This window comes from Peromyscus californicus, unplaced genomic scaffold (genome assembly GCF_007827085.1).
Source record: "Peromyscus californicus insignis strain IS unplaced genomic scaffold, ASM782708v3 Scaffold_8__1_contigs__length_139910024, whole genome shotgun sequence".
NCBI lineage: Eukaryota > Metazoa > Chordata > Mammalia > Rodentia > Cricetidae > Peromyscus > Peromyscus californicus.
The window spans coordinates 75,038,499-75,062,454 of NW_026294606.1; the positions used below are offsets into that span (position 1 = coordinate 75,038,499).

The window sequence follows — 23,956 nt, forward strand, 5'->3', positions numbered from 1 at the left end:
GTAAAGTGGAAATCTGGGTAATTACTATCCACCTATACATTATTCACAATTTTAAGTGGTTTTTTTTCTGTTTGACTCATAACCTATTACAGAATGAATACCTAAATGAAGATGTGGATGCTAGAGTTATTGAATATGAAGACAACCGGCCCCTCTTAGACATGTTTCTGCAGAAGCCAATGGGCTTATTATCCCTGCTTGATGAGGAAAGTAGATTTCCCAAGGCCACTGACCAGACTCTCATAGGTGAGTTTTAAACCCGGCATGACTGTACGGATTTATGAAGGCACCAGGAAAGTTGCAATGATTTTTAATTGTTTTAAATGATTTGGAAAAAACAACAGCTGTCACAAAGCCTGCAGTATCTGATTTTCAAGAAGTGAAAACTGGACCTAATGCCTAGACCAGTGAGTGTTTATAGTAGGGTAAAATTCATAGTGATGAATTAAACAGGATTGGAGACTGGATTTCTGCTTCCTTCGTGGTACAAGCTCAAATGTTGAATCTTGGATTATAAATCACCATAAAAATTATCCAACCCCAAGTAAGAAATTGGTGGCAGAACAGAAAGACAGCTCTAGAATGTGAAAGGAAATAGTGAGCAGAAAGAAAAAAATCAGTAATGTGAAATATATATATAAATTCATTTGTGTGTAGAGGTGTGTGTCGGGGGGTGCCTGCCTGTACAAACATGTTGGAGCCAGAGGTCAACCTCAGATGTGTTCCTCTACCTCTCTCTGTCTTGGTTTTTGAGACAGGGTCTCCCCTTGAACCCGAAGCTCACTGTTTCAGCTCTCCTGGCCGACGGGCAAGACTCATCCGCCCCCACCTATGCTCCCAGGAATGGACCCTATGAGCTTTTATGAAGACTCTAGGAAGCAGACCTCAGGTCCTTAGTACTTTACCCACCAGGCCGTCTCCCCAGCCCCTACAACAAACAAAGGATAATTTATGTCCACATATCTAACTCATGCAGATTTAGGATGTTAGTGATAAATTCAGACTTTACCACTGTCAAAGCAAAATTGCCCCAGGCTGGGAACGTAGCTCAGCTGGTAAAAGCTGTGCTTGCTTGGTGTACAGGAGCATTCTCTAGAGGAATAGAACCCATAGGGTGAACATACGGAACAAAAGGGGGTGTGTTGGATTGGCTTGTGTGGTGCAGTCTGAGCAGTCCAGCAGTGGCTGTCTGCGTGCTGGAGAGGCTGAGGACCTGGCAGCTAGCTGCTCAGTGCACTAGGTGGGATGCCTCAGCAGCCCTAATCTAGCAGTAATACTGCCAGAAGCTCTCCAGGGAGCCACTGGCCTCCAGTCCACGCTGGGAGGCCAAAGAAGCTGTTGTGATGTCACGTAGGAGGACAGGAGCAGCAGCAAGCGGAGAGATAGAATCAAGAGCAAGAAGTGAGGGAAGGCAAGCCCAGCCGGCTTTTCCCTCAGACTTTTTTTTATATCTGGGCCACAGCCAGAAGGTTCTGTCCACTGTGGAGGAGGGTCTTCTCCCCTAAATTTATCCTTCCAGGAAATACGCCCACAGACCTGCCCACATGCCTGTCTCTTAGTTGCTCCCAGAGGCAATCAAGTTGGTGATCAAAATTAAACATCCCAGCTGGCATGCACAAAGCCCTGGGTTTGATGGCTAATGTTTTTTTTTTTTTTTTTTTTTTTTTTTTGGTTTTTCGAGACAGGGTTTCTCTGTAGTTTTGCGCCTTTCCTGGAACTCACTTCGTAGACCAGGCTGGCCTCGAACTCACAGAGATCCGCCTGGCTCTGCCTCCCGAGTGCTGGGATTAAAGGCGTGCGCCACCACCGCCCGGCCTTGATGGCTAATGTTTTATAAACTGGTTTTGGTGGTATGTGCTTCTAATCCCAGCAGTCAGGAGGTACAGATTAAAGGATCAGAAGTTCAAGGTTATCCTTGGCTACATAGCAAAGGATACATGAGACCCTGTCTCAGAAAGAAAGTGGTTAAAATGAGACGGTCCAATTTGAAATAGAAAAGGGAAAAACAAAGAAGAAGACCTTTGAGTTGTTAAGTAACTGAAAAAGTCATTATTCCCTGCTCATGGAGGTATTCATAACATACATATAAACACTTAAAGAAAGCATAGATTCATTTTTTTCTTCCTCATTTACTTTTGGTAAACATGGTGTTGCTTTCTCCTGACATGGTGGTTGTTTTGTCCCCTGGACACCAGACAGAAAAGGGAAAAAACCTCAGCATCATTGGGGAAATAATTTCACAGCAGGGGCTTGGAATGTTGAAATGCTCATAGACAGTTGACTGCCTTTATGAGCCCATTGCGCTTCTTGTATAATCAAATCGATAGGCAAGCCACACCACCAGGGTTGTAGGGTTGGAGCCTGGCATCACAGTACGGCCGTCACACCAGGAATGTGAGCAGTACCAGGAGCTAGTGAATTCTTGGCTTCCTCCCCAGACCTACCACGTGCTGCTGCACTCACAGGGTGAGCCCCAAAAGCCTGCACCTCCACAGGTGTGCTGGGTGACTCTGATCCATGCTGACATCTGAGACCTGCTCTAAAGTAAGATGCAGTGGTAAATGATTGTGATTTTTTTGGCCATTAATATTCCAAATCTCCATGACTTCATTATATTAAAATATCTCTACTCAGCATGCATTGTATGGGGAAAAATAACTTCTGACCGTCAATTTTACTTAAGGATCTCCTGTATGTTTAATATTGGAGTTCGATTTTCTTCTGCAGAAAAGTTTGAAGATAACCTGAAATCACAGTACTTCTGGAGACCCAAGAGAATGGAGCTTAGTTTTGGCATTCACCACTATGCGGGCAAAGTAAGAACTCACAGGAACTGGGACCGACTCCTCAGCCGACTGTCGATGAAGTCTAGGTAGAACTGCCCCAGGCTGTTGGGAGATGATAGTCACAATGGCCCTGTCCTGCCTCTGTCAGATAGTCACAATGGCCCTGTCCTGCCTCTGTCAGGATAGTCACAATGGCCTTGTCCTGCCTCTGTCTGGTCCTGACTCTTCTGTCAGCCTGTCTTCCTGATCATCCAGTCTGACTGCAATGACCAGCTGGCAGTGATCACCTGTACTTTGCTTTTCTAAAGAGTACCTTAGGGCGTTTTCCAGAGCTGTCCTTACATTTTGTCCAAGAAAGAACTCCCTTCCTCTTTCTTTCTTTCTTTCTTTCTTTCTTTCTTTCTTTCTTTCTTTCTCTCTCTCTCTCTCTCTCTCTCTCTCTCTCTCTCTCTCTCTCTCTCTCTCACTCACTTTCTCTCAGTCTCTCTTCTCTCCTTTCATCTCTCTCTCTCCTCCTTCCTCCCCTTTCCCTTCATCTCCCCTCTTCTCTTCCCCTCCCTCTTCTCACCCCTTCCAGCCAATGCCCCTCCCTGCTCCAAATGAAGTAGAGAGTGCTAAGAGAAACAGTGAGCTGACAGAGTGCCCCAGATGTGTGGGGCTAACTAACGAATGGTCTTAAATTTAAAGAAGCATTCATACACTGGTTGAAACACAACTGCACACACCTGTCAAACCTCAGATCCGTTGTCTTAAACCCAAGTGACACTCTCCCTTTCCGTGGAGAATAATGGGCCATCCCCTCAGAACTGTGCCATAATTGTTGAGCTACAAAGAAGATTAAAATCAAGAAAGAATGTCTAAAATGAGAAAATCATTGAAAAAAAATAAACTAATTGAGAAGTTCCATATATTTGTCCATTTGGTCACATCTAGAGGCCAGAGAATGTCCCAATGACCTTTGTCATTAATAGCACATCTTCTAAGTTGAGTTGCTGGAGAGATGGCTCAGTGGTTAAGAAGACTGGCTGCTCTTCCATAGGACCAGAGGGTTCAGTTCCCAGCACCCACATGGCAGCTAACATCTGTAACTCCTATTCCAGAGGATCTGATGCCCTCTTCTGGCCTTGGTGGGTACTGCACATAGATGGTGCATGGACATGCAGGCAGGCAAAGCACACATACACATAAATATTTTAGATATGTATTTTATTGTATAATTTTAATTATCTATTATAGCATAATTTTAATTATATATAACATAATTTTTACAGATTTATATTTATATATATATATATATATATATATATATATATATATATATATATATATACATACTGTAAGTCATTTTCATTATAACTTTTTGTGATTCTTAGCATTTGACTTACCAAATAAAGGCTGCTTTGATCACTAATTAAGAATTGCCTGTAGCCATTTTATCCAGTTGTTTTTAATAAGTATGTTATTTGGCTCATTACAAGAGAGTACCTCAGGCTGAATGCTCTAACAGAAGAAGCGTACTATCATTGTTCTAGAAGCTGAAAAGTTGAGACCAAGGTGCCCGGAGCAGGGTTGTGGTCTAATGGAGCCTCTTCTGGCTTGCAGATGGATGTCACCTCACCCAGTCTTCATGTGGCTTTTTTCTCTGTGTGACTACAGAACATCTTTAACATGAATTTTGGAGGGACATGATTCAATCCACAACAACACATTTGATTATCCGTTAGAAATCTTTGGGATATGTTCATCTTTTTAAAGTCTTAAAAATTAGTTAGAAGCACCAGAAACACATGCCCCTACAGCATGCAGTCTCTAAGTTAGGTAAGACCTATCACGTTGACGTCAAGAGAGCTGGACCAGTTCTTAGAGAAATGGGGATGGTTCTTCTGTGCTTCGCATCCCTCCAAGTAAAGGAAATTCACAGCTTTTCTGACCAAGTGGTAAGGAATTGCATGCATAATCTTGGATGTCTGTTGCTCAGTATGGACAGCTCTCATGAAGCGTTGAGGATGGCAGTGTTGGCCTGGGTTATAATAGTCACTGTATCGCTTGTATCGACAGGTCCTCTACAGTGCTAATGGGTTCTTGGCGAAAAACCGAGACACGCTCCCAACTGACATTGTGTTACTTTTGAGGTCATCAGAAAACAGTGTAATTCGGCAACTTGTCAACCACCCACTGACTAAAACAGGTAAGGCAGTTGACTTAAAAAGGTTCCTCTACGCCTCATCAAGTAGTTTCTCTGTGGGATTTATTTGTGACTGTAGTCTTTTATTTTTTCATGTTTATTTTCAATTCACTAGATATTCACTTATTCCTAATCTGAGGGAGGTATAAAAGTTAATATAAAGAAGCTAGGCTCTTACAAGGAAAAGTATTTGAGACTCTCACCGGAAAATATGGAAATGTCCCAGTTGCTACTGAAAAAGAGAACACTCTCCCCAAAAGAAAACCCTCAGTTTCCAGCTGTGGGCGGTAGTTAGACAGTCCCTCGTGTTCACGGGTTCTCTGCTGATCACGTGCACAGTATCTCACTCATTCCACTCCTCCTTACGCGTCCTGACTTTCATTTATTGGGGGAAAACTTGTTATTTGGGTTCTTTATATTGTAGTTTTAAATTCTTCTACAAACTTTATTTTAAGATTTATTTATTTAGTGGGTGGTAGTGGCACACGCCTTTAATCCCAGCACTTGAGAGACAGAGGCAGGCAGATCTCTGTGAGTTCGAGGCCAGCCTGGTCTACAGAGCAAGTTCCAGGACAGGCTCCAAAGCTACACAAAGAAACTCTGTCTCAAAAAAAAAAAGATTTATTTATTTAGTTTATATAGAAGTTCTCTATCTGCATGTACAACTTTATGCCGGAAGAGAGCATCAGATCCCCCTATACATGGTTGTGAGCCACCATATGGTTGCAGGGAATTGAACTCAGGATCGCTGGAAGAGCAGCCAGTGCTCTTAACCACTGTGCCATCTCTTCAGCCCCCAATTCTGCAAACTTTTTGATAGTTTTATTGATCTGTAATTGAAATATTTAGCCAATAAAATTTGGTTTTTACATATATAAAGATCCCATATATGTTTCTACATAACTAATAGTGAGCATATTAATCACACATATGATGTCCTTCATAATCCCTGTGATCTCTCCTTCCCTCCCCATAACCTTTCTCTGGTTATTCAAACACAATTTGCTAAAAACATCATTCTTCCTCTCTTGAATTGCTTTGATATCCATATATATGTGTGTGTGTGTGTGTGTGTGTGTGTGTGTGTGTGTGTGTGTGTGTGTGTGTGTGTGTGTGTTCTGAACTCTTTGCATGCCATTTTATTAAAATGCTTTAAAGTGAGCCTTATTTAAGTATTCAAACTACAGAATATGACCCAACAGCATCCCAACTAAGAATAATAGCTGTGATTCAAGGCCAAGTCTTTCTGGATTTTCAACCTTAACAGTTTCACTGCCTTGAACATACAAAGCACACATCTGAATGTTAAGATTGATAACTCTTGGCGTCACTCACGCTTGATTTACTAAAAGCACTTCATGAGACTTTAGGGCTCACTGCAAAGCCCACCTTGAGTTAAAGAAAATCTCAGAGACCACTTAACACAGAGATGCAAAGTGAGCTGCTCCTTCATCATCATCATCATCTGCCCACATCTTCTAAAATCGAGAGGAAACATCTCACTCACATTTCCTGTTTTGTCATATAGGAGGTTGGTTTTTTCTTCTTTTTCTGAATTTGGGATTTGTGGTAGCCGAGTGTGGTGGTACCTGGCTGTACTCTTGGAATTCAGGAGACTGAGGCAGGAGTATTGCCATGAGTGTGAGGTCATCCTGGACTGTATAGCAAGATCTTCTCAAAGACAATGAAGAAGAAGATGAAGAAGAGCAAGAGGAAGAGGAAGACGAGGGGGAGGAAGAAGAGGAAGAGGGAAAGGAGGAGGAGACCAAAATAAAAACAGAAGATTTATTATAGCCTTTCAAAGGTGGGGCACAATCCCAACACTAGAGAGGCAGAGGCAGAGGCAGGCACATCTCTGAGTTCGAGACCAGCCTGGTCTACAGAATGAGTTCCAGGACAGCCAGGGATACACAGAGAAAAAAAAAGATTTATCATAATTTCTCATATAGTGTTCTTTATCCTTGTTTCAACAAATAGGTAGCCAAGCTTCTGAGTCTTAGCATGCTCAGAATACTTTAAATAAATGGGAAAATTTTCCGACCACTCAGGGTTTGAAAAGATAAATTAATTTTACCTATGTTCCCATAGGTAACCTGCCACTTTCTAAAACTAAAAATCTAATAAACTATCAGATGAGGAATTCAGAAAAATCCACAAACCTGACCAAGGTAAGACTATTTATCTTATGGCTGCTTTGCTGACAGCAGCTCAAACATCATGCCTTTCTGGTATATTCCCAACTCCTTTTAATCTTTACATTTTATACTGTTTCTCAATAAAAACGTATGTGTAGCCCTGGTCAGAAACATTCATGTTCTGCACAAGACCAGTCAACACAGACAGTGCAACCAGCACAATAGTCCTTGACATGTGAATGTCAATAACATTTTGTGGGTTTGTGCATTTGAACACCCAGACTAAGGTAAACTTACGGAAAACACCATGTACACCTTGTAGATGACAATGTTCAGAAGGTGGCAAGGCCTTACTGTCTTCTTTGGTCTCCTTAGGGTGAAACTAGAGACATCACACGCCATGCCTGTGAAACCACCAACATGAAAACGCAAACGGTCGCATCATATTTTAGAGTAAGTTGTTAAATTATGATATGTTGTATTTAAGGACACTGTTCATCCTAATTTAGTTACATATAAAAACAAGAAAGGAAGGAGGGAGGAAGAGAGAGGGGGAGGGAGGGAGGGAGGGAGGGAGGGAGGGAGGGAGGAAGGAAGGAAGGAAGGAAGGAAGGAAGGAAGGAAGGAAGGAAGGAAGGAAGGAAGGAAGGAAGGAAATTTTAATCCAATGTCCCACAATGGTTTTAGGACGGAACAAAGCTAGGCAAAGTTAAGCATGGATCTCCAGCCCATATTTCCTAGCCCATACACAAGCTGATACCTTCAGCAGGAGGAGAGGACCTATTATAGGACTGGTATGAGGAGGAGACTCTCCAGAGACCCAGTAGCATCCAGGGCATAGGAACAAGGTGACATTTCTTTGGGCAATATGGGAGAAAGAAAAGAAAGGAAGCACTTTTCTCCCTGTGTGTTGAAGAACCTGAGATAACCAGTGTCAGTATAGTTCCAGTTTTCACTTACCTCTTCTGAATCAGCCAGCCAGGACAATGGAGAAAAGACCACCTAAAACTTGGCAATTACTAATAATGTCACTTAATATGGAAGACGTAGATGCAATCAGATTGAATTTACCATTGGTTGTCCAATGAATTTATGCATTTCTCTAACGGAATCACGAACCACTTTTTAAACTGTATGAATACTTGTGTTACATATTCTCAAAGCCCTAAGTTCATAGTAGACACTGTATCAAATCCTACTTGAGTATTGCCTGGTACACTTACATGTTTAAGGCCTGCGTCCACTGCTGCTAAGTCCCTCTAGATCATCAAGGCAGCACATGTGAACCACTAAACGTAGTTACAGCCAGATTAGTTTACTTTTGTGAGTTGTCCACACCATTATTATACCACTGTTGTTAGCATCAAATACTGTGCATGTTAAACCTGACCAGGTCATGAAATCATTTTAATCTTCAGGCTGAAGCAAGAACTGACAGAGGATTGATTCCAGGCAGTGTGTAGTATGTTCTCAAGCTATTTTTTAATTCTGCTGACAAGAATGAAATCAGGGTGACTGTGCCTTAGTCCTAAGAAAACCCAGGCCTGAACTGCTCAGAAAGCTAGCAGGCCCTGTCACCTCTGGGTCCCAGTGCCTGGCAGCTGTTGGCATGACTAAAGGAATGATGATTCACAGACAATGTAATGAAAGGGCTCCAGAGTGGCAGTTGCAGCTGTTTGGGAAGATGGCATCTGAGCTGGTCCCCAAGAGGAAAGAGTCCAAATGCAGCAGATACAGCAGTTGGCTAACTTCAATATTTGGGTTGCACTGGCCCTGAAACTCTAGGTGTTGGTACTTCTAACACTAAAAAGTCCAGTCCTCCATGTTGTGTCTACTCACTGCCTTGCCAGGAAATTCTGATCTTGGTCTTGGAGATAACTGCTCTGCTGAGGTTCCACTTTTAATGAACTCTATTCATCCTAATAGGTTATTCTTTTTTTTTTAATGATTTATTTTTTTATTATGTATACAGTGTTCTGTGTTTTGCCTGCAGGCCGGAAGAGGGCATCAGATCTCATTACAGATGGTTGTGAGCCACCATGTGGTTGCTGGGAATTGAACTCAGGACCCCTGGAAGAGCAATCAGTGCTCTTAACCGCTGAGCCATCTCTCCAGCCCTAATAGGTTATTCTTAATTGTCTGATAATTGGCTATTATTTTAACAAAGCATTGCTACAGAAGACAGTTTTAATGCCCATATTAATAAAAATATTCTCTCCAAATCAATAAATAAAGCACAGCAAAATAGTTAAGTGGATAATTATTTGATTATTTTCATTTTTGAAACTAACTTCTCTGCCCTAATTTTAAAGTAGATGATTCCAACAGAGATTAAAGTGTTTGTTTTTTATACTTTCTACAAAGACAGAGTAGGACAAGGAAATTAGCATACAAAGTAAATTAACCAAATTGTATGTCTCAATATTGTAATTTTGTATGTTTGCTTGAGAGGATATAATTACTTTAAAAAGTATGTAAAAAATAAATTTATCTAATGCTGCCCTAAGAGTTTCTGGGCAAATTTTTCATAGGCAACCTCCTAGTTATTGCCTCTACATTTCTGTCACAAAATCTGTAATTTTTAGATGAATTCCTTTTCCTTATATCAGATCTCTTTCCACTCACTGTGATTAGCAATTTGTAACATTAATTCTTAAAACTGTAACCTTGTAATAAGAATGAAGACCTACAAATTCATGCTTTTTTTTAGTGTCATACCATGAAATTGATTCATGTTGTATATTATAGTATTCCTTGATGGATTTGTTATCTAAAATGGTGGTGGGCCAACCTCATTTTGTGCGTTGCATCAAGCCAAATAATGAGAGACAGGCAAGAAAATATGACAAAGAGAAGGTTCTGCTACAGCTCCGCTGCACAGGGATTTTGGAAACAGCCAGAATTCGAAGGCTTGGTTACTCTCATCGGATACTCTTTGCTAACTTTATAAGAAGGTTTGTGGATTTCTTGCATTTTCTTTGTGTGGTTTATATTTTTAAATTTTTTCAGAAGAATTGTAGAATATAAAACAGTGGAGAATTGTCTAGGAGGTCTAGGGCAGAAGCATTTTATTCATGTAGTGAAAAGAGACTACAGCTATTACTAGTTGAGTCTGGGAAACTGCTGTGCTCTGGGAAATCTCTGTGAGGGAAGAAGATGCATGTGAAAGGCTGGAAGGTCAAGGGTCTAAGGTTCCGTACTGAAGAGTGAGGAGATCTGTGTTCTCAGCCCAATACTACACTTGCTATGTGGCCATGGAAGTACACCAACAATTCTCAAGTAGGAGAGATGGAGCCCTTCAAAAGATGCTTAGCAATGTCTGGAGACATTTGGAGATGTCATGCCTTAGAGTGAGGTACTCTCACCTACTGGGTAGAGCCCCAGGATGCTACTAATCATCTCATCTACAGCACAGAGGGCAGCTCCCACAACAAAGCTCTCCAAGCCCAAATGCCAGCAGTTCCAGGTTGAGAAACCCTGGCCTCTGTGGTATCTTACTTTCTTCACTTCCTAAGTCTGCTATGACCCTCTGATAGAACAGTTATAATGATCAAATTGAATAATGTCATGTCTATGGAGAATTAACAGATATAGAAAGTCAATTAAATTTATGTCAATTTGATCTTTTCTAATTTAAGAAAGAATCCACTAGGTACAAAGAGTTCTTAACATTTAAAATCATTGTAAAATTAATTTTTATACAGTAAATGTATTTTAAGTAATACATTAGTGGTAATGCTAAGGTTCAATATTTTAAATATTTTAAATATTTAATATTTTAAATGCCCATGTTTCTGAGAGTTGTCAATCCTGTATTTCTATTCATTATTATATTTAAAGAAATTTCAAGTTTTAGACATATTGCAGTTTTCAGGAAATTTTCATGTTTAAAGAATTCTCCATCTATAAAATAATCTCTTTTTTTCCAAGTATGCAAAGTGAATGTTAAGAACAAAACAAAGCTTTGTTTTTGGTTGTTCAACAAATTCTGGTTACATTTCTCCACCCCCGCCCCTCAAAAAAAGTTCTATCATGCTTTCTTTTGCCTGGCTCATGTAGCTGGGTTAGCTGGTAGTCTGTCACTGTGGCAAATACTAGAGAGAAGCAATTTGATAAAGGAGAGACTTGTTTGGCTCACAGCCTCAGGGGTTTCACTCAGCGGTCAGCTGGCTCTGTTGCTTTTAGACCCATGCACGGTAGACAGTTCCTGGTAGGAAGCCATAGTGGAAGAAAGGGGCCGTCCCTGTGACAGGAAGTACAGTGGAAGAAAGGGGCTGTCCTGTTACAGGAAGTACAGTGGAAGAAAGGGGCCGTCCTGTGACAGGAAGTACAGTGGAAGAAAGGGGCCGTCCCTGTGACAGGAAGTACAGTGGAAGAAAAGGGCTGTCCTGTTACAGGAAGTACAGTGGAAGAAAGGGGCCGTCCCTGTGACAGGAAGTACAGTGGAAGAAAGGGGCCGTCCCTGTGACAGGAAGTACAGTGGAAGAAAGGGGCCGTCCCTGTGACAGGAAGTACAGTGGAAGAAAGGGGCCGTCCTGTGACAGTCAGGAAGTACAGTGGAAGAAAGGGGCCGTCCCTGTGACAGGAAGTGCAGTGGAAGAAAGGAGCCGTCCCTGTGACAGTCAGGAAGTAGCAGAGACTCAAAGGAAGAGGACAGGGACAGGAAAGGCATGCCCTGCAGGTACATAAAGAAGAGGACAGGGACAGGAAAGGCACACTATAGCTAGAGTTTTCCTGCCTGGCCCACAGTCAGGACAAATCTCTCTCACCTGCCAGTCCCACAGCCGTCAGACCCGACCAAGTAAACACAGAGACTTATATTGGTTACAAACTGTATGGCCGTGGCAGGCTTCTTGCTAACTGTTCTTACAGCTTAAATTAGTCCATTTCCATTAATCTATACCTTGCCACATGGCTCATGGCTTACCGGCATCTTCACATGCGGCTTGTCATCATGGCGGCTGGCAGTGTCTCCCACACAGCTTCCTGTTCTCTCAATTCTCCTCTCTGTTAGTCCCGCCTATACTTCCTGCCTGGCCACTGCCAATCAGCGATTTAGTCATTGACCAATCAGCAACACATTTGACATACAGACCATCCCACAGCAGCACACTCTACAGGTACATAAAGAAGAGGACAGGAACGGGAAAGGCATGCCCTGCAGGGGCAGGTCTGTGCTTCTGCATCCTCAGATAGCTGCTTCCTCCAATGAGATCCCAACTCCTAACAGCTATCCCACTGATGAGTTATGCATCGTTGTGATGTAGTTACCTCTCAGGAGCACCACTGTCCACAGATCAAGCTTCAACACCTGGGCCATTTTGGGGGAGGGGAAAGTGACATTTACCACACAACCCATGACAGTGTCTAAGATCCACATTCAATGTAATAAGAATTCTTTCTTCTGATTTTCTTGTTTTTCAGCAATTCATTATAGCTTTTTTTTTTCTTTAAAAACCCAAAGAAGAAAATAAAGGCATTTTTTGGAATGTGCTGAAATCAAGAACACCCTACCACTTTTTCATGATACATATATATATAAATTACACTTATATTCTGGATTTTATATTAGAGGGTTTTCATAGAAGTTTAAGACCAGCCTTATAGATTCAAATTTTGGAGTTCAGAGATTGAACTGAACTGACTTTACTTTCTATAGCTCAGTCCCAAATTTGTATATAAATGAGAAATTTTAAAATATTGAAATTTTTACTTGGCCAGTAGCTAAATACTCATTTCTGTCTATGAAAGTACATAACTCAAAATATTAGATGTAAAGGAGTTTTGAGGTTAAAATTAAAGTTTTACTTTATTGTCATGTATTTAATGTGTCGTGGAGATGGTGGACCTCCTTAAATATTAATATAAATATTGCTGCAATTATCCATCTGGAGCAAGCACCCTAACACCAATGAAAATAGAAGAGAGGAGATGTATTCACTAGTGGACCGAACCCAGGACCTGAAAGACATCAGTCCAAATCCAGTTTGCATTTACATTTTATGTTACAGAACCACAAAGTGGGGCAAGCAGTAAGTGTAGACGGCAGTTAGCTTGGGGCCTTTCGTTTGTAAAGGAGGACGGCAGGTGTAAGCTTTTGTGGTCAGGCTGCTAAGGGTAGCAACCGGTTTTGGTTTTGCTTTTGTTTCTGTTTTTGTTTGCAGCTATTTCTCCAGGTGGTTCTGTTCCAGGTAGCAACTGGAGTCATGCTTGGCAATAAGCAATACAAGAAGGACTTCAAGTAAATCACTAAATAAGTCAGTACATCAGTATCTAGTAACGGGTCTTTTCTACCTTAGTCTGCTTAAATATTACTAATATAATATATGGATACTAAGCTACTATGCTAAGAGCTGTAGAGACACCGTTTTAAAATGGGCTTAGCGTTAGTAAATGAAAACCCAGTTAAGATTATCAGAGTCAAAGACATGGGAAGTTAACAAGGCAAAATAGTAAATGACAAGTTCAGAAGACTGGTGTACAGTGTAAGAGTCTACAGAGAGAAAGAGCATTCAATTAAAATGTCAAAATTAGGACCACAAACCAGGATCTGGCAGAGGGTACAATTATTAGAGAAGACAGGAAGTGGGCCTTTACACAGGAAGTGAGCTGCAGTGGCTCACCAGGCTTATGTATTCAAGCAAAATTGCTTACCTCATGAGACTAGTGAGTGAAAAAGCTGTGAAAAGGAAGATATCCAGGTCCCAGTCAATTGGTGTGCCACAAAACTAAGAAGCCTTGGATTAAGTTGGATTGAAAGAGAAGGTATTAGTGAAGCAACAGAACAGGAAATGAGACACCCAGTGGGTTAAAAATAGGAGTTTTATGCTTTCAAAATAGCCAAGGTTTTATAGCCCAGACCACAAAGAAAATCCATTGTGTTGATGATGCTTTGTTTGCAGGTAAGTTGTTTATTTAGAAATTAAGAAGTGAAAATTAGTTCTCCCCTATGTTTCCATAGCCTGTGATGCTATAGAATAGCAAATTACTACATGATAAGTGAGAAAGAAAAGGGTAAAAAGCTATGGGTATAGTGAAAAAAAAATGAATCACTGTTCTAAATAACAGGAAGTTCTAGAAATAAAAGGCTAAACCTTTTCTGTGTCACTGTTTTGAAAGCTGTCACCCAAATTGGTATAGACTGTTGAGAAGGCAAAACAGTTTTAAAAGGTCTCCTGAAGCTCTAAGTGGGATTTTCTAGCCCTCCCATGCCTTGGCCTTGGCATTAACTAACCTCCTTGAAAAATTCTCCAGTCCCTTTCCTCAGTGATCACAGAGAAGCTTTTCTGCTTCGTGACAAGAAAACAACCTCAAGAGGAGGTGCCCAATATGAACTGACTTTGCACAAGACACGATTGTGTTGATCAGCTCTCTACCAATCATAGTGAATAACCTGTAACAGCCAACTGATAAAGATGAAAGGCTGATCCGGGCTTCCAGTGCATTGGTTAGCTCCATGACTTTGGGCCTGTGGTACTATCACACTCAGATGGGGTCCAATAACCTCTTCAAGGGCACACTCCCAGTAACCTGAAGACTTCCCACTGGATGACCCCTCTTAGGAGTCCCACAGTCTTCCAAAGGCTGTTCCACAGAACAGGTCTTTAACACATGGGCCATTGGGAGACATGTAAGCTCTGAACTGAAGCACAGGGTTCTTACTGGTTTTTGTTTCTTTGTTTGTTTGTTTGTTTGTTGGTGTTGTTTTTCAAATGAACCCTCTTCTAAGAGCCAGAGAATTTAGCTCCATTTTATACTGATCCTATGCAGAGTCACTTGGCTTGCATATAGTAGGTTCTACTTTACATTATGTTGATGTGACAAAAACCAACTTGGGGAAGAAAGGGTTTATTTTAGCCTACAGGTTATAGTCCATCGTTGAGGAAGGCCAAGGCAGGAACTCAAGGCATGAGCTTGAAGGAGGAACCAACAGAGGAACACTGTTTATTGACTTGTTACCGGGTTTACATTCAACTAGCCTTCTTCTACAGCCCAGCCTCACCTTCCTAGTGATGACACCCCTCACTGTGGGCTAGGCCTTCTTATACTGGTTGTCAATCAAGAAAATGCCCCCACAGACATGCCCATAGGCGAACTTGATGTAGACAGTTCTTCAACTGAGGTTTTTCTCTTCTCAGGGTGTCAAGTTGACAACCACACTTAGCCATCGCAATGAGTACTCATGCTTTAAAGTCAAACTCAGCTTTGAACTCCAATTCTGTCATTTACTAAATATTCAACCACAGAGGCTTTCAATTTGATTTCCCAGTAATCTGCACACACATACCATAAGCATTCTATTTTCATGTGCTTATGAGTATTCAAAGATTTTCTGGATATGAAGTTTATGACTAGAGCCAAATGGAGAGCCATCACAGGAGTAAAACTACAGCTTGCTCTAGGTTTGTGTCTGTCTGGAGTTGTTACTCTTCTGCTGTCGTTTGGGGAATGTATCAGAGAGCCAAGCATTAAGTCTGGTAGTCTCATCCCTTCATCATGATAGAGCTGCCAGGTGGCTGCCACTGCTGATGTTGGACCACTGTACAAACCAACTACCAATTTTTATCATTTCAGGTATTATGTTCTCTGCTACAAGTCGAGTGAAGAGCCCCCAGTGAGCCCAGACACCTGTGCTACCATTTTGGAAAAGGCTGGTCTTGATAATTGGGCTCTTGGAAAAACAAAAGTAATGTTTTCATGGAAAAAATGATTAGTGGATTTGAAAGAGTTCTAACATCTTACTAATTATTGAAACTATTATGATTTTTGTTAGAGACTATGTAAAATTGGCGGTGAAACTTAAAATGCATAAAGCCTTCATGAAGATAAAGCATTTTTGATCTTTATAAAGCCCAGGCCCACCTGCCTAAAGATGATTCTGCCCACAGTGAGCTATATCTTCTTATATTAGTTAGCAATCAAGAAAATGCTCCACAGACATTCTCATACACAAACCTGATGCAGACAGTACGAGAAAATTTTATTTCAGAGATTTATCCAAAAGAAAAACCCCAATGACACTGGCAATAAATATACTTAACTTAAAATGGTACTAGAAACAAACGTATGTTTTCCTGTGGGAGGGACCAGGGTCTCACTGTGAATTGCTCACTGGCCTGGAACTCATTTTATGTCCAGGCTAGCCTTGAACTCATGGAGACACACCTGCTTCTGCCTCCAGTGCTGAGATTAACGGCATGTACTGCCACAACCAGTCATCATTCTATCTACTTTATCACTTTCAAATAGTCAGAAAGCTAGTATAAGATCAGAATGGGATTCCTGCTTTTCTCTTCTTTGTTAAATTCTCACTTGGTTTCTATTATAAACTTGAAATTTATCTGAAGCAAAATATTTAGCATCATCATGAGACTCACTGTATGTTTGAGTACTGGTGCACATATTATTAACTTTAGGAGCCGGGGAATCTTATTTAACCCCTTAGAGAACATTTTTTTTAATCATTTTGAATATGGAAGTCAAACATGTAGCTGTTCAGAGAAAGGATACACTGGACCTGGCATGTGTCCTTAGAGCCTCTTAAGGTGGGCAAGTCCCAGTATATTCTAAATGTGTTTTGGAGGTACACCAGATTTACCAGTGCATCCTTAAAGTGTTTGGGGCGGGGGTATACCAGATATACCCCCAAAAGAACAAAGCTAAAGAAATACTCACAAAGTGATCATTCAAGAATAACTATGAATAACTACTGTAACCACCCCAAAGGGACCAGAACAAATGCCCTCATTTCCAAAGAAATTTGAGTATTATGTCTTGGGCATAGGAGGAGAGGAAAGAATTTCATGTTCAGAGGATGTATTATCCAGGCAACAATTTGAGGGATTTTTCTGATCATCTGTCTTATACTCAGTAACACTTTTTTTGATATTTGATAAAGGAGAATTCAAGGTGCTCAGAGGATATATATTTTATTCAGAGTACTTTCTTTAAAATGCTCACAAAGACAAATGCTATCAGACTAAAACCTCATCATTTATGATCATAAATGCATCTGTAACTTCAAATGGAGTTTTAACTTGTGAAAAGGCCTTGACCTGCCAGTTCTGCATGATATTTAAGTAGCATTTTAAAGCCATTCATATTTTTCCACTTCACCTTTCCAACTCATTAACATGGATAAAAGTGTTTAATATAAGAACATTTCTAACGCTATGCAAAAAAATATGATGACCTTTTTAAACACATTGAATTTTAAATGAATTGTCAACAACAGAATGGACTAAATATATTAACATCTAGAATCCTGTAGAAATTAAAATTGAATTCAATCAAAATCCATAATGCCTAACTGTTTACCTGTGGTGCCCAGCTTCCATCTTCAATGGCATGTTGAGAGAGTTCTACAGTCAAAGTTACCAGGTCTTACAACTCAGCTATAACATTTGATTTCAACTACTTCAAATGATTTTCTTGATGGGCTCAATTAACTCTCTAAGGTGATATATTTTGATTAATTTATCCATTAAAAGAATGAAAGATATTCCCTAAAGGGAAAGAGTAAAGCTAAAAATCTTAAACATGAAAAATGCCTTTGGTCTTGAGGCTCTGGCCTTGCCCGAGCTCAAGTTAACTTTAGAATGATCTGAAGTCACCCTGTAGTTAGTCTATGGAGAAAGTTGTTGGTTCTGCTGGGACCCTATCTGCCTCATTTTCCCCACTGAAAATACCTTAACAGTCCCCTGTCATATTCATCTCTATATCTCCAGCAGATAAAGAAATCCAATAAGTTTCAAGAATCATTTGGTGAATAAACATTTCATGAATGAACTGCCCATTTATTTACAGATAGTTTTGTACAAGCTTTAAATTTGGGAAACAGCATTGTCTTTAAAATGTTTTAAGCATAAGGATGAGCTTAACCCAGAATATATGATGCTAAATATTTTCTAGAAAGAGCTCAGAATCCCCGATTCTTACTATTAGATCCAAAGAACCCCCAAGTTGGCAGGTCTTCCTTTTGCTTCCTTCTCAAAGATAAGTTTTGTCTAAGCATCAAAATCTGGGTGACAGCTAAGCCCAAGAAGCAAATATGTCTTCCAGACCCGAAGAGGTTCAACATACAGTCTGTTCTTCAAACATGACACACAGCCACTGTACATCTGTGAGTCAAGATCTTACTGTACTTTATTTTAATTCTTTTAAGGTGTTCCTTAAATATTATCACGTGGAACAGTTGAATCTAATGAGAAAGGAAGCCATTGACAAGCTTGTTTTGATTCAAGCTGGTGTCAGAGCATTCTTGGGTTCAAGAAGATACCAAAAGCTACAGCAGAAGAGGAGAGACAGTGCTGTAATAATACAGTCAGGTAATCACCACGGTCACCTTGCAGTGTAAAAAGCATAATGGAGACATGTATATATGGTCATAAATCGAATCTTCTAGCGCTTCCTGTGCATAGGCCTGCAATTTTCATGTGACTTTTGTGTTTATTCACATGCTACTCTAAATTATATTGTTGTAATGATTGACACTTTTAATATTTGAATAAATGTTTTGTTTTAAATTAAATAATTGGAGGTTTTAAGTTTCCTGTCAAGGATTAATGAAACACAATTGACCAATTCTGTTTGATGTGGCCAACAATTGGATTAGTTATGGCTCTCAAGAATCATATTACAGTACCATAACTCATTAGGCAAAATATTTTTCCTCCTCTATTCCAAAGGTTACAATTGTCATAATTTTTGACAATTTAATTAAATTTTATTTCATTAAAGGGCATCTATTCTCTGTATTAACTCCGAGGAAGTGATATATAGGACCATACTTAGCGAATTTTTATTAAAATGTATTGATAGACTTTGGATTTTGCTGGTTTTTACTTTAGAGGCATTCATAAATTTAAATCATGCCTAGGATGACTTGCAACAGTATTTTTCATAAAAGATAAATTTGACCAAATAGCCATACTGAAAAATGTACTTTACTTTCACTCTGACATTTTACTTCTGATCTATTTTGTTTCATTTTAGATGCTAGCCTAGGCTCACTAAATCCATTTTTATTTAGCTCACTGACATACATGGCCACATTCTAAAGAATATTCACATGGTGGTCATCATAGATTACTATTGAAAGACCCATGTCCTGTTCCCAGTTCCATCAGTCAGAATTCCAAACTGTTAACTTCCCCTTAAGACCTCACAGTACTTTGGGATCTCATCCTCAACTCTGAGGTGCATAAAGCTCTGATTAAAAACCTTTCCATAACTCATTTGTCAGTTAGACACAACCTGATAAGAAGTGAGACTGTTTACAGCCGTTAGCTCAGGTTGTTGCAATGATCTACTGTTGTGAAGAAATGGTCCTGAGTTTTGCTTTAAGAGGCTACCCTGGCAAGGGAATGCTCCTGAATAGATAGTTACTCCATGTTATCTTTCTAAAATAAAGCAAAACTTTGAAAACTGAATTCTAAAATACATGTGACTCCCAGCATAATTGGTGAAAATGTCCAAGCTATACATTATGTATACATTATACATATATTATGTAGATAATGAAGGCCTTCTGTGAAGAGCTGAACATAACAAAAAGGAGATAATTTCAAGCAAAGGAGCGTGCTGCCCTTTGTGCTGCAAGTGTTTGCCATTGTAGTCCCATGGTGATTCCATTGCTGTAGATTATATCTAAAACTGTCTTGTTCATGATTCCCATTTTTAAAAAAAAACTCATCAATTAAGCATCTTTACTTTCATTTTTTTCTGTGACAATGATGGTCAAAACCACTAGTTTGCATTCATTTAATGTTCTTTTATTTCTTGTGCCTACTACTCCTTTGTTCCTTATGTGTTTCAGCTGCAAGAAGACATCTCATGAGAAAACAAGGAAAAGAAACTGCTAACGTGAAAAACACAGCAGTAACGAACATGCAGGCTAGTGATCGGGAATTTGACTACAAGAAAAACTTTGAAACTAAAAGGTACAATGATGTTCTGTCTGACACCGTTTTGCCATCAAGGTGTTCCAAGGTTGTCGAATAATGTTTCCAGTCTTTGTTGTTCCTGTCTGTTACTGATACATCAAATCCCAGGGAAACACACAACCACCTTGTCTATCTGGGAGTTCATGGGCATCTTATTCTCATGGTCTCACTTTGATTCCCAGAGGGCTCCTCCATCTCTTGGCTTCTAAGGGACAGCCCTCTGCAGTTCTACTCCAAGGGCTGGATGTCCCTTGACAACGATTCTCTTGCCACTCACAATAACATCTCCATCCCCATCTAAATGTCCCCGAGCCCTCCCATTTATTCCTATGGCCATAGCAGCCAATATACAGTCAGTCCTAATCTTAGTCACCAGCTGCCCTTTTTCCTCCCCTGGGCCTTTCTATGCGTATTTCAAGGTGCCTATTAGTGGGTCCACAAGAATTCATTTATTCAGCAGACTTTGTGTTAGGTGGTGGGATACAGAGATTAAAGAAACAAAATCCTTATCCTCAAATGACTCACAGTATCATGAAAAAGAATATGACCAATAAATTGCTAGTAAGGTTTGCTGGCTCTGCTATAAATAGATATAAACGGAAGGTTATGGTGAAGCACTTAACCTGGTGTAATAAAGCCCTGAGTTCAAGCCTCAATATCATACAAAGAAGAAAAATGTCGTTTAGCTATACAGAGAACGTGGAGGATATAAAGTGTAGAGGATTCTGTCTTGATTACCACAGATTAACGAAGGTAAAATAGTTTTGGTCCAAGTGGTAAAATGAACTGATGAAAATATTAGTAAATAGTTCTCTAGAGATGTGAAGGTCCCTCCACACTCAGCCTTGGACCCTTTGTCTTAACCATGGAAAGGGTGGACAAATAAAATGGAAGAAGAGACGGTTTTTCTCTCCACTCAACCACATGTGTTATTCCCACACCCAACACTCACGCCAACAGTGAATTTATGGACACTTGTTACCTCCCTCCTCTCCCTTCATGCACACTCTCCCATTATCATACAGACCAACCTTATTTCCTTATTTAACAAACATCAATGTTGATTTGAAATTTAGAGGCATTTAATGTTTTCAGTTTTCTGTGTGCTCAGAGGCCTATGTATGTGCCCTTTGATGTTGCCTCTCATGGTCCAAATGATGTGTTTTTCCTTGTTAATGGTTGTAAAACTGCCCTGCAAACTCCAGGGAGACCCCATGTCTGCCTCATGGGCAGGATCTACATGACAGAAGCCAGAGAAGTATAAACTGGGTGCGTATGAGAGAAAGATGGACTGATATTACTACTTCTGGAAATACTACTGCTTGTAGATATTACATGTATTGAGGAGATCCACAGTTCAATTATATACCAATTTGCTTCCACCTTTTTTCTGAAGACATCAGAATTCCTTTTCAGTTTACAGACACTGAATAGAACTCTACCACCTACAAATTCCCCTTTAGGGTATACAAGTATTAATAAGAAACTGTCCCCACATAATCTAGGATGAGATATTTGACTTTGGACAGATGGATCACACAGACATTAAAAACATATAAAGATATTGAATATTTTCCCCATAAAAAACTGATACATGTTTGAGGAGTTGGGTAGGATTAATCTGATTAGATGTTATATAAATGCATAAAACATCACATAGTACCCCATTAATATATAGTTATGTGTTTTTACAATCATAAAATAATAGATAGATAGATAGATAGATAGATAGATAGATAGATTGATAGATAGATAGATAATTGATTGGTTGATATGATAGATAAATAGATAGATGATAGATAATATGCAGAAGTAAAGTGCTTGCCAACATGCATAAGAAACTGAGTTCAACTCTCCAGTACCCACATAAAAAAAAAAACAGATGTGGCAGCACACCTCTATAATCCCAGCACTAAGAAACAGAAACAGGTAGATCCCTGGAGTCGACCAACTGACTGGTCATCTTAGCTGAATCGGTGAGCTCCAGGTTCAGTGAGTGGCCTTGCCTTAAAAATAAGATGGAGAACAATTAAGGAAGACACCCAACTTCAACCTCAGGCCTCCATATTCATGCACACTCATACATTTACATATGCATATACCACACATACGCACATACATACATACATACATACATACATACATACATAACACACACACAGCTTTTACTGTTTTTAGAAATTGCTACTTGTAGACTCAAAGAGAGCCTGGATAGGAATGAGAGAAGATTGGGGAAAGAGCGGCCTGGTGCACACCACATCCCAAGACCTGCACCCTGGAGCCCTTAGCTCTCTAGAGCCCCTGCCTTTCCTTCACACTCACACACCCCACCTGTCCGTCTACAGTCCTCACTTTACTTCTGCCTTAACTGAGCACATCTGCTCTGTGACCTAGGAAAACCTCGTTCATAGAAAGGTGAAGACCTCTGAGCCTGTCCAGCAGGTGTCAGAAGAGGTCAGCTGTTCTTCTCAGGCTGGAGATCTGAGCCATTCTCCTGAGAAGCACCCCCACCTCCACCACCACCCCCATGTGTCTCTGAGGTCCTGCAGTGCTGGACTAGCTCAGGGACAGAGTGAATTCACACATGTCACCATGGTGAGGCGAACCTTGGAATCCTAGCCATGTATACAGCAGTGTCTCACCAGTAAGATAAAAAGTCTCAAAAACAGTTTCCAATGGTTCTTGGCAAGTAGCCATTTAGAGACTCCATGTTTATCTTATCTCGATTACCTTTTGATGAAATTAAATATTCTCAGAAGGCACTATGAAAGTGTTCAAAACACCATGTAAGGACTAAATGAAATAAGAGGATGTGTGATCTCCACCATGTTTTCTGACTGATCCTCCCAGTACTCTGTTATGCCACTGTTACAAGCCTGAAGATGCCACCAAGTGTCTAAGAAGTGCTCAATAAAACTAGGGAAATGGGCAGGATGTGGCCTGTGATCCCTGCATTTAGGAAACGGGGATGGGAAGACCCTGATGAGCTTCACAGCAAGAGCTTGCCTCAAACAATACAGTAGAAAAGAAGTGGGGAGATGGAATCCCAGCGTGTTTTTCTAATCTGACTCAAGTAAGAGTCCTTCCTCACAACCAGATTCTAAAAGACCAAAACCCTCACACAGGCTACAGGGCCAAGTAGAAGTTCTGAGCAGCCATCCCCCAACCCACAACCAACCCCACCCCTACCCCACTTCGCCTCCACCAATCCCAGGAGAAGGAATTCAGATGTCAGATCATGAGTTTTTAACTCTACAGTAAAATGCCCTTTTCATGACTGCGGTGTTCTTATATGGGTTTTATACTGCTGGAGAAGGAGGAAGAAAATGACATACAGAAGTCCTTACATCCCTGTCTTCAAATGGAGGAGACTCATTGTACATTACTCAATCATGAGTGGACCGAGGACAGCGATTTCACTTTAATTTTGCGTGGTATTTCCTGGGATCACTGAGTTTGGTGCTCATTGAAGTCTAGTATGTGAGCCTGGGGAATGCACTCTGACTACTGGCTCCAAAACAGGATATATTGTCTACAACTTATTATTATGTACTCTGTTGTAGTTTGTTTTTTACTCCTTTGGGGGCCCACCACCTATCTCTCAAATAAATCATATATGGAGGCTTATTCTTACTTATAAATGCCCGGCCTTAGCTTGGTTTATTTCTTGCCAGCTTTCCTTAACTTAAGTTAGCTCATCTACTTTTTGCTACTTTTTGCTACCTTTTTTCTGTTCTCTTACTTCTGTAAATCTTACTCTTACTCCATGGCTTGCTGTGTAGCTGGGTGGCTGGTCCCTGGAGTCCTCCTCCTTCTCTGGCTCCTTGATTTCTCTTTCCTCTTCCTAGATTTCTCTTTCTATATCTTCTCTCTTCCTGTCAGCCCCGCCTATCCTTTCTCCTGCCT

General features: G+C 40.4%; 1 protein-coding gene across 10 annotated transcripts in view; it reads left to right on the forward strand.

Moving 5' to 3' along the window:
• Positions 1-23,956, forward strand: part of Myo3a (myosin IIIA) — a 193,919-nt gene that overhangs the window by 139,043 nt on the left and 30,920 nt on the right. For all 10 annotated transcript variants that reach the window (XR_008215713.1, XM_052728082.1, XM_052728087.1 and 7 more), the window contains 9 exons: positions 93-246; positions 2,728-2,816; positions 4,845-4,974; positions 7,060-7,139; positions 7,482-7,559; positions 9,855-10,060; positions 15,681-15,792; positions 18,271-18,433; positions 19,924-20,047. Coding sequence is in view for 9 of the 10 variants with exons in the window: in XM_052728082.1 (XP_052584042.1) it covers positions 93-246; positions 2,728-2,816; positions 4,845-4,974; positions 7,060-7,139; positions 7,482-7,559; positions 9,855-10,060; positions 15,681-15,792; positions 18,271-18,433; positions 19,924-20,047 (1,136 nt within the window). In the remaining variant the exon portion in view is untranslated. The remainder of the gene's footprint in view (positions 1-92; positions 247-2,727; positions 2,817-4,844; positions 4,975-7,059; positions 7,140-7,481; positions 7,560-9,854; positions 10,061-15,680; positions 15,793-18,270; positions 18,434-19,923; positions 20,048-23,956) is intronic.